This window comes from Phoca vitulina, unplaced genomic scaffold (genome assembly GCF_004348235.1).
Source record: "Phoca vitulina isolate PV1807 unplaced genomic scaffold, GSC_HSeal_1.0 scaffold1, whole genome shotgun sequence".
Lineage (NCBI taxonomy): Eukaryota > Metazoa > Chordata > Mammalia > Carnivora > Phocidae > Phoca > Phoca vitulina.
This window is the reverse complement of record NW_022589704.1, coordinates 84,846,736-84,862,619: the sequence shown is the minus strand read 5'-3', so window position 1 is coordinate 84,862,619 and position 15,884 is coordinate 84,846,736. Positions and strand designations below refer to the sequence as shown.

Here is a 15,884-nt window from a genome sequence, read left to right as displayed (position 1 = left end):
TTGTGTTGGCAGTAAAAGATTCCCTTTCATTGCATAGCATGTACCAAAAATGCAAATGTGCTGCTGAAGTACTTACATTTTATCACTGTTTGAATTTACTGGACTGAAAACTGAACTGTGAGCTCTTTCCTAAACCCTCAGAATATAGTAAATCTAATTATGTTTGCTTCTTGTACTTTGAAATGTTTCTTTTTATAATTTTAATAATGGTTTATTTATAATGGCGGAGAAATATATTAGATTGTACATTGTGTTTGGGCTAATTCATATTTCTTTGTGTGTGTTAACAAATTGTGATGTTATTTAATACATTCATAATCAAAATATTTAAATTTAGATTGGGAGGAAGGTAGAGGCCAAGGGCATTACCGGTTTTCTTAGGTTAGTTACAAGTGACCTTATATTTCTAGATTGCTATTTCTGTGGCAACACTTTATAAAGTAAATATTTGGAACTTTATGTAAGTAAAGAACATTGCTAGGGTGTTCAGATAATTAGGCAAACATCAGCTTAACTGTCTTTTAATAGATACATAAAACAGAGGACTATTTGGAGGCTATTTTGAGCCATCCCAAATCGTACATGCAATTTTACTTTAAAAAAAAAAAAAAGAGCAGTTGGCCCCGGTAGTCTGTCAAATTCTAATGTGGATAATTAAATTCCTCTTATTTTCTAATCCTTCACTTCTCATAATTGCATATACTTGGAGAGTTCCTCTCCTTACAGTTGTAAAACGTCAGAACGCATCTCACTCAAGAATGGTTGCATTGCAGCCTTGAGTGTGATGTTGCATCTCTGAATCGTTTTTTCTAAAAATAAATGATGAGAGAATATATATGTATGTGTGTAATCGAAGATTTCTTTAAAACTCCAGGATCATTGTCGTTAAATATTGCCGTTAAGAATTACTGAAACCTTCAGAGTGAGCTATTTTGGGTAATAATTGTCACTTTAATGATAGAATTATAGAGACATCCTAAAGCATGATTTGTGATTTTCTGAACCTGTGGGCACATGTCAGTGTTCACCTCCGATTTAGAGCAAGGAAGGCTGAGAAGAGGTGACTAGCTCCTGACTGAGTATTTTGAAATGTCAGTCCTCTAAACCTCTGACGCCTTGTTTGATGTGTGACAGTAGTCGGGAAATGTTCATCTTCCTGTTGAAACAAAAAGTCAATACAAAGGGAAAATCTTCACAGTTCAGATTGATGGCCTAATACAGAAAGTGTGTCCACACCCACTCTAATCAAATTCGTCTCTAAGTAGCCTTTTATGTGTGAAATCAAGAGCATTGCTCTGTTTCTATAGGGTCACATTCTTCTCTCACGATGCTGGAGAGGAAAAGATTCGCTGTAATGAAAAACGTATAGTTACATGTTAAATATTGCCAACTACTTAATAGCTCTGAGAGTCTGGAACGGGGATGTTCACTTGATAAATACTCTCCGTGAGAGGTTCAAATATGTAAATAAACTTTTATTCTAATACACTCCTTTTGTGGGGGAAATTAGTCCTGTATTACTTTCCTATGGATCTTTATGATAGGAAAGTAGAAGTAGCCAAATGTTATTCATTTGAATGACCTTTTGGAAAAGTCTGCATTAGTCTCTTTGGTAAATAATCTGTTTTACAGCCCTCCATAAAAGGAAATCAAATATAGAGATACTATTAGATTTGAAAAAGACAAACAGGAAAGAGCCAAGAGTGCAGAATGAATTCTGACACACCCGGGTGCATTTTTCTTAGGTTCTGACTTAAGTGGGTCCTGTCTGCATCATTCTGAACTTCCTGACTTGCTTCTCCTTGAGTTGGAGTAATGCAACTTCAGTCCTACTCTGAGTTAATCGTTCTATTATTAAAACAATAATGTATTTGTTATGACATGAAAAAACAGTTTATAGAGAGCAGTTCAAAATGATCCTGGTCTCCCAGTTCCCAGAAAGACAATTACTGGAATATAAGAAAATATTTTGGTGTACTGAAGTGTGTTTTTTAAACAACATATATATATATCTTGGAGATATATATATCTATCTCCCTTTTTTTTTTAATGTAAGAGATCAATTTTATGTGGTTTGCTTACCTGTCGATTTTTTTTCAGATCACAACAGTATCAGGAAATGAGTTCCTTCTACAGTCAGATATTGACTTCATCATATTGGATTGGTTCCACGCTATCAAAAATGCAATTGACAGATTGGTATGTATTTGTTTTGGCTGTTACCTTTATTAATTAAAATGTTGTCACTTAAATTGTTGCTTAGGCATGTAACACACACACATTTAAATGGATCCTATAGATCGAGAGATATTAAGTTATTTTAAGTTTAAATGAAGTCCACTAAAAACCATTTCAACAGACGTGATTCGTAGAGCTAAATGTCATTTGATTTCTCTCTTTCAAATGAAAAACACAGTGCATTCATTTTTTCCCCCTGAAATAACATGGACATTCATTTACTAGAAGCTGTAAAAAGCACACAAGCACTTAATGACTACTGAGTTTTCACATTTTCAGTTTATGTTGTCTGTAATACATATTCTTGAAAATAAATATCAATGTATTTAAGCCCATACTCACTGTTATAATACCAGTAAATAATAATCCTTTATACTGATTTTCATTGTTCTTCCAGTGAAACTAGATTGTTCTTCTCATGAAAATTATGAATCTAAAACTTCATGAAATTACCCTAAATCATACATTCAGAGTATATTTTTAAAGAATCAAATTATTTAAAATTACCATTATATACTGATTCTAGACCAAACATCTAATTTTTGGACACTAATACTTGCAAAATCTTGAGGAAAAACTATTCTTGAGAGCTTTTAATAAGGTATATAAAAGGAAAATACTGCATTTTCGGTGTGATTTCATTGTTATTTAATTGCAGTCTTCCTTTATATCATTTTGGGACTAAAACTTTAAAAAATAACAAATTGACTTTTCTCCATCAACCATATAGTCCCCTTATCCAGGCATGCTTGAGTGCTCACACCCACATCCACCCACCCACACACAGAGTTTGTTGTTGTCGTTAAGAGTGGACTCTGGAGTCAAACTGCCTCAGTTTGAATCCTGGTTCCATCCTTTACTAGCTGTGTGGCCTTAAGCAAATTACTTATCTCTTTTGGCTTCAGTTTCCTTGTCTGGAAAGTACGGGTAATAATGATATCTACCTCATAGGATTACTGTGATGATTAATTGAGTTAATACATGTAGAGTGCTTGGGGTAATGCAGAGCATTTAGTAAGTTTTATATATATATATATAGCTATTATTAAATTTGAGCTTAGCATGGAGGCCCTGTCCTTAAATAATTATCTTAGTTCAGTCTTCCCTTTAAAATTAACATCGAAATAGATCACTAAGCTATTTGGTGAATCCTTTCTTCCTTGTAAAATTATTCGGTCTAATTGTTTGTTATTTCCAGCCAAAGGATCCAAGTGGTTCATCAAGAAACCTGGAATTATTCAAAATCCAGAGATCCTCCAGTACTGAATTACTAAGTCACTACGATAATGATATAAAAGAACAGAAACCAGAGCACAGAAAATCTTTAAGTAAGTATTTTTTTTTTTTTGCTTGCTGATTTTAACTTTGTCTAAATGCAATGCTTATGAAATATAAATGCATCAAAATAAGATTTGAGCCAAACTCATACTACTCATGGAAGACTCGTAGCCATTTCCTGGCCAGGGATTCATACACTGGAGGGCAGTCTGGGCGCTTTGCTCGCATCATTGTTGGTAATGCCTTTTGAGAAAATAATTGTTCCAAGGTCATGGTCTCTGCTTGGAGCAAAGCTCTGAATCTCTGAGTAATAGCCATGGCGTTCAGATTGATGATTGATTTTGAAAGTGGGAAATGTCAAGCGTCTCCAAACCTTGGTATGCTGACTATTTGATTTCCATACATTAAAAGATGTATGAGTGAGCACCACAGTTGGCCCAACTTAAACCAACAGGCTATGCAACTTTCCACACTACCAGACCACCAGAAAGATTTAGAAATGTGGGTTATGAATTATATGTTCTCCGGGGTCACATCAAATTCTAATATTTTGAAAGAAGGGAATTTGGAGTAAAAAGGACCAATCTCACCATATAGTGCTCTTGAGTATAACTCTCAACCTTGCCCCACTCTTTCCTCCTCAACAAAAGGAGATTATGAAAAGGTGTCACATATCTCACAGTTGGTTTGGATTTCGGCCTCCTGAAAGGTATCTCCGAAATCGAAGCAGGTGTCTCTGAAATCAAAGCAAACCAATTTCCCAAAGTCTCAAAAATTATAGTACCATTCCTGGATCACCTACCCTCAATCACTATTTTTTATGTCCTCTCCCTCTGATCTAAGATCAGTATAGTTACATTCTAGCTTTTTGAATTAAAGAGAACTCCGTAAGTAGAGAAGGGCTTCTAACAGAATATTTACACGTGTACATGAGTACATGTGCTAAATGACTATATGTGTATATGCATAAATTTGTGTGCATTAGGGAAGACTATATATATATACACACATATATATGTATGTATATATAAACATAGATGCACTCTCGCATGCATGTAACAAGGAAGAGAGAAGCTATTTATATATAACTTATCTTCCAGAGCTAAATTATTGGGATCTTAAAAATCTAGAAATAGCATGACAACTTTGAGTAGAAGCACCCTTTCAAAATTAAGTCATTATTCAAGAACTCATACCATTATTTCAACAACTGCTAGAAACATATTTAGCGAACCAGTTGTGTTAAGTTGGTGTTTAAAATGATCAATGTTAATGTCTTAATCTGTATGGTGCTTTGCAAATCAAGTTGTTTGCGGAGAGTTAGCAATGCCATTTAAAAAGATTGTTCCATAAGGTGGTACAGTTTGGAGTTATCTCATTTGAATGTTTCCCTTTAATTCCTGGTCATTGTTCCCCTTTACTTAACATAGGATCAAATTTAAGGTAAGATTTTAGAATTAGAATTCAATTGTGTGTATGTTAATGTTATGTGAGTATGTTAATGTTAATTATATGACCATTGTTTAGTGTATATATAATAGGATATATGAAGCAATGATTAGTAGAGGTTTGGAGGATACCTTGACCTGCTTCTAGAGCCTGAAGGTTGGGAGAAAATCAAGATTTGTAAAAGTGTTTGAGAAACATTGAAGCAAATGGATTCTGTGTTCAGCGATAGTCCCTTGAAATGTTTTAGGATGATACTGGGGAAAAAAATCTTCCTACAGATAGAATACCAGCTACTCCTCTTTAGAATTTATTTTTGACTGGGGAAGACAATTATTTGTGTATTGGAGGCTTAAATTCAATCCTGCCTAGAGACAAAGGAAGAGGCACATGATTTATCTACTCATTTTAAAATGTACCTAATTCTCTAGGGATCTCATAGTCACTTTTTCCTTTGCAGTTTAAAAATAATGACAGGAAGCCACCATTGAGCACTTGCTTTTCACCAGGCATTGTTCTAAGTTTTCATTAATGTTGACTTACCTAATCCTCCCACTAACCCAACGAAGCAGGTACTACTACTAAAACTATTTTATAGATGAGAAAACTGAGGCATGGAGAATTAAGGCCATTTGTACAAAGACAGGTTATGGAGACAAGTTTCAAACCCATGCAATTTGAGATAAGAGCCTATGCTTTTAACCATTACACTACAGTGAAGTGAACAAATAAAAGGTAAACTTAGTTTATACCAACTTTGGACTTGGATGGAAATATTACATTAAAAATGAGATGCGTAGAAATCAGTAAACTTAAATAGGGACCCAAAAACATATTAGCAAAAGAACTAAAACCAAATGTCTCTGGAGTTTGATTTTACTATTAAAATAAAGGGGTCATTTAGTCTATGATATTAGCCCTAATTTTAGAAAATGCTTCATTTCTATATTTTGATGGGTATTTATAGTTGTAAGCCCTTTTTAAGTCTTAGTATTTTTTTTTTGCAATGTAGGATATAGTTAATATCCGTCTATTACTTAAAATTAAGTTCTTTCACTATTTATGTATTGATCTTCATTTGAAAGGCATAATGATAGACACACCCACAGAATGTCAAATTAGATTATGCATTTGAAATAATGATTGGCATATTTTATATTTGATGCTTTATAAAATATTTTTTCAAGTAGGAAATATACTGTGTGAAACCCCCTCTGATCTCAGTCCTAGATTTGAACACCCAAACTTAGATTCTTAAAACATGCATTCAGTTTTATGTTACCCTCTTGAGATTAAATAATTATGTGGAATTAGAGATTCACAGTATCTCCTTTCTTATTAGTAGTCTAAGCACAAACTTTATAGTCAGTTTGCTGCCTTTGGCTTCCTGTGCCCTTGATGTTCCCATGAGTTTTGTCGCCAAGATTGTAGACAGATAAAGCCAGAATTACTTTTTTTAAAGGCATGTGAACATCATTAGCAGCTAACAGGTGGTCATTTCATTGTCCAGTTTCTCTGGGTAACATGGGAAAAAATATGTACTCTCAATGAGTGAACTGTGAAAGTTAAGTGCTTAAATATACTTTCCTTTTTAAAATATGATTCTAACCTGCCAACATTATTAAGGACTAATCAGATACTTTAAGATATCAGTTGAGTCTAACAGACAAGAAGCCAGAAAATTCAATGTAAGGGCCAAATCACTGTGGGAAATTCAGGACACCAGGATGGGATGAGAGTGGGAGAGCAGCTCTCCAGGGAGGGTTGTTAATGGAAAGTGGAGAGTCAATCAAAGAAAATGCTAGCATATTTTTCCCAAGGAAAGAGAAGTATCTTCCACTGATGGCAAAGAGGAAAGGCCCAAATATAAATCCTGCATCAGATAACCTTGGAGAGGTTTCTTAACTTTTCTGAGCTTTACTTTGTAGATCTATAAAAATGGGTCTAATGCTGTCCTTGCAGGATAGCATGAGAATTTGAAATTAGACATGTAAATACTTAGCTCACAGCATTTTCTCAATGAGTAGGAGCTCTTATTATTATCCTCTGTGTCCCCAAGCAGATGGTACCAAAATGGGGCATGAACCTAGGATAGTGTCTAATGGAAGAATGGAGAAGGGCATATATACTTGACACCCTCTCCCCAAGTATGAGAAAATAGGGGGAAAGAGCCAGAATTGGATATGGGAGTCATAACTACAAAACTCTAAATATGAGCAGCTGGTCTTTCTCCTGGCGACTCCCCAGGTAAAAATGGCAGCCAGGACATTTTTGGGATCAGCACACCAGGAAATAATAGAAGGGAGCCAAGAGATACTCATGACTCTTTTATGCCCAGAAGAGCTAGTCATGAAGAAGTTCCGGTTGATGGAAAGGATTCAGCATCTAGCCATTTCGCTATTCCTTTAGGCATAGCTCTAGTTTATTCATTCACTCATCTATTCATTCTTTTTCATTAATGGATATACCTGAAGGTACACAACTAAAATTCGTGACTTCACTCATTTGCACTTTCAATTTTTAAAAAATATTTTGTATTTGGGTTATGCTTTAGAAGTGGTATACCACATGCTGATCAGGTGCTAAACTGTAAAATCCATGCGTGGAGACCTTGGATAACTTCTATATAAAATTGACACTTTTAGCATTATAAATAAGCACCCCAAAATAAACATGAACTAGAAGAATAAAATCAAAAAGTGAGAGAACTGAAAGAAAATGAGTTTTCTTTTAGCTGTCTTTCAATGAAGTTTTCATAAACAGCAAATGTTTTCTAGGTGAGATCCTGAAAGTATTTAGATATGGATTTCCCAATTGCATCTCCCCTTAGTAGGGGTGTGCGTACAAGGCTACAGGGATAAAGACAGGAACGGAAAAATTAGGATGAGATATTCATACAATATAGAAAATGAAAATACTTGTGAACCTTTAATAATATCTTCATTTAAAAATTTGTCTGCAAAGTCATCATGATCATGCCAAGTGAAAACAACTCTGATAGAGAAGGCAGTTATTTTTTGTACTAATCTAAATAATTATAACACCGGTCATCCACAACTGTAAGTAGATTACGTTCTCAAAATCCAGTTGTAAACTGGTTGCTTAGATCTCACTCAGCACACTTTCATAAGGAAACCACGTACCAGCCACAAAAGCACACTTGAACCTTATTGCAATCATTTAGAATGTTGTTTTGAGGGAACAGCTTGTTCTGAGTTTGTTGCACCTCTGGCCCTAAGAGCTAACACTTTCCAGTAGCATTGCTTTCCATCTGGTTTCCCTTTTCCTCCTCCCCTGCTCCTGTACCAACCCCACCAAAGCAATTAGAATGATCAGAACGGCTTTGGCTAGGAGGCTCCTGGACCCTGAAAATCCTCAGTGGTGTCAAGGAAGGGATGCAGAGCCTCCAAGCCAGAAAAAAAATAGTGGGAAAAAGAGAGAATGAAGGACTGGGAAGGAAGATTTTTCAGCATGGACAGGGAATGAGTCCTTGGCAAGGGCAGATGCTCTTTGTACAAAATGTGTGTAATGACAGATTAAGTGTGGTATTGTCCCAAATGTTAATATTTGATGAATCTAGGTGGTATCTATAGGAGTTATCATGATGCTCTTGTTTTCTGTATGTTTGAAGAGTTTCACAAATAAAAACGAGTACACACACACACAAAGTATTATTCATGGAAATAATTCAATAAAAGAATATACATATTTTCTAATTCTGGCTTGAAAATTTCTAAAGATCAAATTTTCTGAATATGAATTACATTAAGACCTCTTTAAATAAAAAACAAAACAAAACACTGATAGCTCTTTATTTTCCCATTTTTTCCCCCAAAAGCCAATATATTTTTTCTTGTGACCATTGTGGCCTTTCTGGGAGCAGTGTAATTAAAGAAATTTGTAAGATGTTTTTTATTATCCAAAAAGGAAAAGTCACACTAGTTTCTTGGATGAATATGTAACTAGCAATTGTTTAAAACACATATTGTGAAGTCTGTTCTGGAGACCCACATAAAGACATATTTTAAAGTTTCTTCCTCTTAAGAATTTAGTATAAAACAGCCTAAGCTTGCCAATGCATGAAAATAATAAGATAAATAAGCCATCTGCCAGGAAAATGAAAACAATATTAAAATTGCACAAATAAATTATATCTCGCCCTGAAGAAACAGAAAATCTCCTACCTGGAAACAACGAAAAAGTCATAATATTTATGTAGAGTATTATGGGTTATTGTGTTGTCAAAGGGAAAAAGGTTTTCAATTTGGGTAGGATGGTCAAACATCTGACTCTTGTTTCTTTCCCCTTAAAAACAATATTACTACCTTGGCACCGGTTTCAGTCAGTATGCACCTGAGGAAAACAAACAACTGAAGAAAAGTGTGAAAATAAAATTTATTTTGTTTTACTGTAGTCATAAGACTGACAGTATCAAAGGAACAGTGAGTGTCAGTTCTTTTCTTTATGTTTTCCACAGGTTAAGGGAGTTCTTTATTTCAAAATATTTCTGTAACTGAAGAAAAAAAGGAAAAATTTTAAATGAAAATGTATGTTGCTAAAACAGGAGGATTTAAACATTATGAGGAAAAAAAAACAGTAAAGATTAGATACACACTTGACAATCAGGCGTCCAAAATACTTTGTCAAACTGGTTTTATTCATGAAGGTTACAGGGCTTCACTGAGGCACTGTGTGACTAAAGAAATTGTTCTGACATGTGTTCCCAAGATAGTTAGCAGCAATCCCTGCTTTCCTGGGACCCATAGATTACAGTTTCTTCAAAACATTCAGTTCTCCATGAATCATTTGAAAGAGGACCTAGTTATAAACTGAGCAAAGAATATTCTGATTAATCTCTTCTTTCCCATCTAAGGGGTTGATCTTGCCTTCTGAACTGTGGGTGTCCATTGTCATGTATCTTGTAACATCAGCTACTCTGAGAGTCTATCTAACCCTATCAACACTCAAGCACTAGATCACCCCATCTCTTCCTGACCTTGGCAGTAACTCCACGACCGTTTTTCCCCTTAGATGAACTGCAGTTAATCAATTTCTGATTTCATTAGGTCAAATGGCATCTTTCTTTCAATAATAGGCCAAATCCAAAGGGCTCTTTCGTCTAACTCTTGAGCAGTATTTCCTTAGCATTAATACACTCCTGTGATTGTAAACAATATAAAAAATGCTCTTTGATCTCCTCTGAAAGTTTCCCTCCATTTATTCTATGACTCCAGGATGGCTATATATATTAACATTTCTTTGTAGAATTAAACATATAATATTTGTTCACTACTGTCATATCAAATTTAAGGTATCTTAGCTAAACATGATATTTAAAGCATTCTTATAGTGAATCCCTGTGTTGACAAAAACATTCTTTTGAATGCACATGGTCATCTCTTTTTGTATACAGAATTTATTGGGTCTACTCCTTTTTGTTTCTGGAGCATAGGAGCAATGTCAATTTTCTTCAAAATCCTAAAAGAAAGTAATTTGCTTTTTAATGCATTTATTTGGATGTCCCCAATAGGCCTAATGGTATCCTTAGGGGGAAAAATTATATAATCTGAAATTTTCTTGGAAAATAAGTTTGTTTCTTATTACTCATCATAAAACCCACATCCATGCAAGGAAAATCAGGTGTTGCTTTCATCCAAAGTATGAGATGTATCCAAAACTACCAGCTGTGTCTATCCAAATTAAATAAAGTGTGATCTATAACATTAGAACTCTTAGCTTCCTTCAAGAAATGTCTCATGGATGACTAGGGGAAAGGTAAGTCAGTCTGCCAATTCATCTTTCCTTGATTATTTAAATAGAACCTGAAGCCAAGTACTCTTGCTACTCAATTTCCCTAATATAAATAAATATATCCTTTTTGTATACAAAATTAATTGACCTAAAAAAGTAGAGGCCAAATGGGGATGCAGTGGCCAAATAGAAAATGTAAGGACTGGGATTGTGCCATTAGATATGATGTCCTCCAAAATTGAAGTCAAAGGTTAAGAGCAATTTCTAATCAAATTACTGTATTGAAATGATTCAAGTCAAAGTTCCTCAATGGAAAGCCCTTCATGACCTGCGTCCCCATCTTCAGTTTTTTCCCACTACCCCCGACCCATGATTTATATTTCGGAGAAATGGTGCTTGTAATCCCTGACACACACTACTCTGTGCTGACTTTTACCTTTAATTCAAGGTCTTCCTTTGCTAAATTAAATGTTCTTTAAGACTCAGATCAGGCCACGCCTTCTCCAGAAAACTTTCCCAGATCTCTGTGGTAAGTTAGTTGATCTTCCTTGGTTTTCTTATAATGTTCAATCCATATCTCTATCATTGTAATTACCAAAGTGTGTTACAATAAGCTAATTTTGAATATCTGTTTGTCTACCCACTAGACTCCCGGACTCTGGAAAGGACTCTGCTAATTTACCTAATTTACCTCTGCTACTAGCAGAGTGGCTTGATGATATTTGAGAGTATTCAAAAATGTATAGTATTAAATTAGTTAATAAATGAATGAAGATATTCACATGACCAATATCAACATACTACTCGTTTTGTGCTAAAAATCATGTTGAAATTTCTGAAACTTGCTTAGGAACAATAATAAATTTTTCCTTGTCCTGACTACTTGTACTGGTTTGACATTTAAGGTCACTATTGATATGTTTCTCTCAGTTTTCTCTTAGAACTTTAAATCTCAACTCAATGGTATGTTTTATGCAGGTCACATGTACTGTGGCTAACAGAATCATGTACAAATAAGCGCTTTATTCTGTAGTGAGGATAAAAATGACTAAGACCTTGCAGGAGGGGAAAGGAGAAATCCTAATCCCTTTGCTTAAAGTCATTGTCCTCTCAACATCTTTCTCTTACGTATTCTAGTTCCTTTTTTATTTGAGAGAAAAACTCTGGTTCATTCTTATTCTTTAGGTTCTTCTATGGGCTCTGGCAGAATTTGCAAGGCTCTATTGGAAGCAAGAAAAAAGGAGAAGCTCTTTAGTGTACCAAAAAAAAAAAAGAGTAATAGTAGTTTGGATAATTTTTGTTTCTTTGATAATTTTAGAAGACTGAGAAAAATTTTCTTTAAGGCCAGCTTATTTATAAAAATCTGACTAAACAAAAAAGTTTATAAAAGTGTTAATATGCACCCTTTTCAAAAGGTTGTATGGTTATTTTATCAGAGATTTGGGTCTAAGAGTCACAAAATTTAAGTATAATTCTTACCTCTGGGATACACTAGCTATAAAACTTGGACAAGTTTCTTAAGTTTCCTAAAAGTATCCAGATAAATGTAATGGATACTTTTTACATAAATATGAAATGAAATAAATATATATATATGCATATGATTTGTATAAGATCTAATACATATATTAGATCTAATGATAATGTATATACTCCATCTAAAATATATCCAAGAACTTTATAGATCTGTATTATAATGTAAATATTAGATACAATGATTTCCAAATGAATGTACTCTGAGTAAAATTATCATGGCTTTTGTTTGTGTACTATAAATCCCTCAGTTCTTCTCTTTAGAAATACAGCAAGAATGCACTTTGCCACTGATTTAAACAGTCAGCAAACTCAGATTAAAAAATGCATAATTTGCCAAAGGCTTAATTTTTTAATATCTTCATCATTCTATTGACTCGTGGCATCATAATACTTTTACTTTAGTTTCCTTAAGGGATTCCTTAAGTGTTATGGGTAATAAACATTCCGTTTTGCCATTCCTGAATGTGTGAGCCTGATGTGATGGTATTCTCTAGAGATTAAGCTTCACCAAGTGTCAGTTGTCTTTTCCATTCTTGTATAAAATGGTAAAATGGTGTAATAGTAGGATTTTGACACAGAGTTATGTAATTTCCCTTAAGAACAAAAGATTTCATTTACTTTTAATATTATATATATATGTATATATATAATATTAGAATCAAACCAAACATCACAACACATCTGGTGATAAAGAGATGGCAATTTATTAGAGTAAAAATATCAAAACCACATGAATAGAGAGTCACTTATAGGGAATAAACTGGAAGATGCCAGAAGTCTGGTCTCACTAAAACACACTCCATTGACAGGCTGGCAAGCATGCCTAGATGCCCACCATGTCTGCTCTATCTGAATTAAGGGAATTTGATATCTAGGAGAAGCAGTTCTATCTGAGCAAGGTTTCAGTCATTTGCTGAAGCCAGGATCTTTCTATTCCATTAGATTACAAGTGCCTGAGCGTATAAGCCTTCATATGATGACTCCTCCTCATCCCCATTACCTAGAACAGAGTCTGAAACATAGTGGTGTTCCATATTAAATGTCTCAGTGAATGAGTGAATAAATGACTGAGTGAATGAGATGAAGAGAAGAAACCAATTGCAAATTTTATGTATGAGGAATGAAGGGAAAGTTTGACATGTGAGGCACTAACCTCTTTTTTGTTTCCCCCAGACCCCTTGGCAGTTATATTTCTTTTTTTTTTTTTAAGGTCTAAATCCAATTAATTAACGTATAGTGTATTATTAGTTTCAGAGGTAGAGTTCAGTGATTCCTCAGTCTTATATAATACCCAGTGCTCATTACATCTCTTGATCTCCTTAAAGTCCATCCCCCAGTTACCCCATCCCCAGACCCACTCCCCTCCAGCAACCCTCAGTTTGTTTCCTAGAGTTAAGAGTCTCTTATGGTTTGGCTCCTTCTCTGTTCTTATCTTATTTTATTTTTCTTTCCCTATCCCTATGTTCCCCTGTTTTGTTTCTTAAATTCCACATGAGTGAAATCATATGATAATTGTTTTTCTCTGATTGACTTATTTCGCTTAGCATAATACCCTCTAGTTCCATCCACATCGTTGCAAATGACAAGATTTCATTTTTTTTGATGGCTGAGTAATATTCCATTGTATATATATACCACATCTTCTTTATCCATTCATCTTTTGATGGACATCTAGGCTCTTTCCATAGTTTGGCTATTGTGGACATTGCTGCTATAAACATTGGGATGCAGGTGCCCCTTCCAATCACTACTTTCATATCTTTGGCGTAAATACCTAGTAGTGCAATTGCTGGGTCATAGGGTAGCTCTATTTTCAACTTTTTGAGGAACCTCCATACTGTTTTCCAGGGGGGCTATACCAGCTTGCATTCTCACCAATAGTGTGAGAGGGTTCCTCTCTCTCTGCATCCTCTGAGGCACTGACCTCTTGATAGGTGTTTCAGTTTTGGTTCCTCAAGAAGCAGTTCCTGAGACAAGGATATGAGTGTATATAATATGTTTGGAAATCGACCCCTGGAAACACAGGTAGGAGATGAGAGGAAGAGAGCCAGGGGAAAGAAAGCAGTCAAAAAAGGGAAATAAAATGTATCTAGAAGTTAATACTGCTGTGAAACCCTGGGAATTTTTTTCAGATTGAGAAGAGAGGAATGGCAGAGAATAAATAAAATGGATACATATTAGACAGGAAAGAAAGAACTATAGAGCACAACATGTTGGAGAACAGCAGTAGATTAGTGAGCCTGGAGTGCACAAAACATTAGAGCAACAACTGGAGATCAGGTTGGAAATGAACAGAGAATATTGGCAGAGGGTCATGCATGAACTGCTAGGAAATTTGGATTTTATTCTGTAAGTAATTGGAGCCTAGTGACAGACTTTTCAGAGGGCAGGAGATATTAACAGATCTGATACACAAAGTAATAATTTTTGGTGGAAATGTGGAGAATGGCAAAGAGAAAGGTAGCACAAAAAAAGAGTGAAAGATAAGAGATAAGGAGATAAATTAGGAAACTATTACAGTGGGCCAAATCACATAATGCAGGTTGAAACTAGGCAATGGGAATGGAGAAGGGGAAAGGTTCCAGAACGTTCTGAGGGGATATTGATAGGTTTTCTTGACAAATATTGGAAGAATTCTTGGAAGTGTCCAAATACCCACTCCATCTGTGGTTTGGGGAAAACATCAAGATGCTTAGGAGTTCAGCAGAATTTACCTCCTAACCTCATTCTTTCAGGATCCTACTAGATGTGGATACTTAAAATGTGGTCCATGGACCAGCAGCAACAACACCATCTGGGAGTTTATTAGGAAATATGAGTCTTATGCCCTACCTGAAATCTACTGAACAGGATCTGCATTTTAACAGTTGATTCACATGCACATTGAGAAGCACACTACCGTATGATAAAAATAATTTCTCTAAGTACGTTTTGCAAGTTCAGAGCCAGAGAGTGGTCTTTGAAACTTTGACAAGGCTTACTTATATAGAAGAGCTAGCTAGTCTATCTTTGTGTAAAATAACTCTGCATATGGTTATTATCATAGTGGCCATCCCATGACAATGATTTTAGATGGTGAATATTTATTTAATCTCATCAATCGCTTTCAAATGGTGACTGCAGACTGAAAGAGAACCAATACTTACACTTTCCTTGTGACTTTTGCCTGTGCCACACCTAAGTCATGAACTAAGTCAACAGCTCCAGCCAAGCAAAAACAACAATAACAAAATTTAAGCCAAGAATAAACTACCCTCACTAAAACAAATAGCCAAGAAAGCAAAGCTCCAAACAATTCCCTGGATGTCATCCATGAATTCCCTGGATATACTCATGTACAAAGTCCATCTGAAATGCTATTTACCCTTTATTTTCCATTTGACTCTTTTTTGGGGAACATACAATCTCATATATAGCCTTCTTCTTCTTCTTCTTCTTCTTCTTCTTCTTCTTCTTCTTCTTCTTTTACTTCTCTATATTCAAGAGTAATAGTATTTTATTGCTTAAATGTCTTTTATTTTTATGTTGTTCTTGGGTACTTGAATTAATTTCCCATTGGTTTTCGAGTTATATGTCATAATTCGAAATGAGCCAGGGCTTAGCTGTTTTACTCCTAGAGTAAGCTTATCTATTGT

General features: G+C 34.9%; 1 protein-coding gene across 2 annotated transcripts in view; it reads left to right on the top strand.

The window, feature by feature from the left end:
• The window catches only part of ARHGAP15 (Rho GTPase activating protein 15), a 602,789-nt gene that overhangs the window by 299,610 nt on the left and 287,295 nt on the right, over nucleotides 1-15,884 (top strand). For both annotated transcript variants that reach the window (XM_032411154.1, XM_032411161.1), the window contains exons 8-9: nucleotides 2,101-2,199; nucleotides 3,437-3,566. In XM_032411154.1, coding sequence (XP_032267045.1) covers nucleotides 2,101-2,199; nucleotides 3,437-3,566 — 229 coding nt within the window. The remainder of the gene's footprint in view (nucleotides 1-2,100; nucleotides 2,200-3,436; nucleotides 3,567-15,884) is intronic.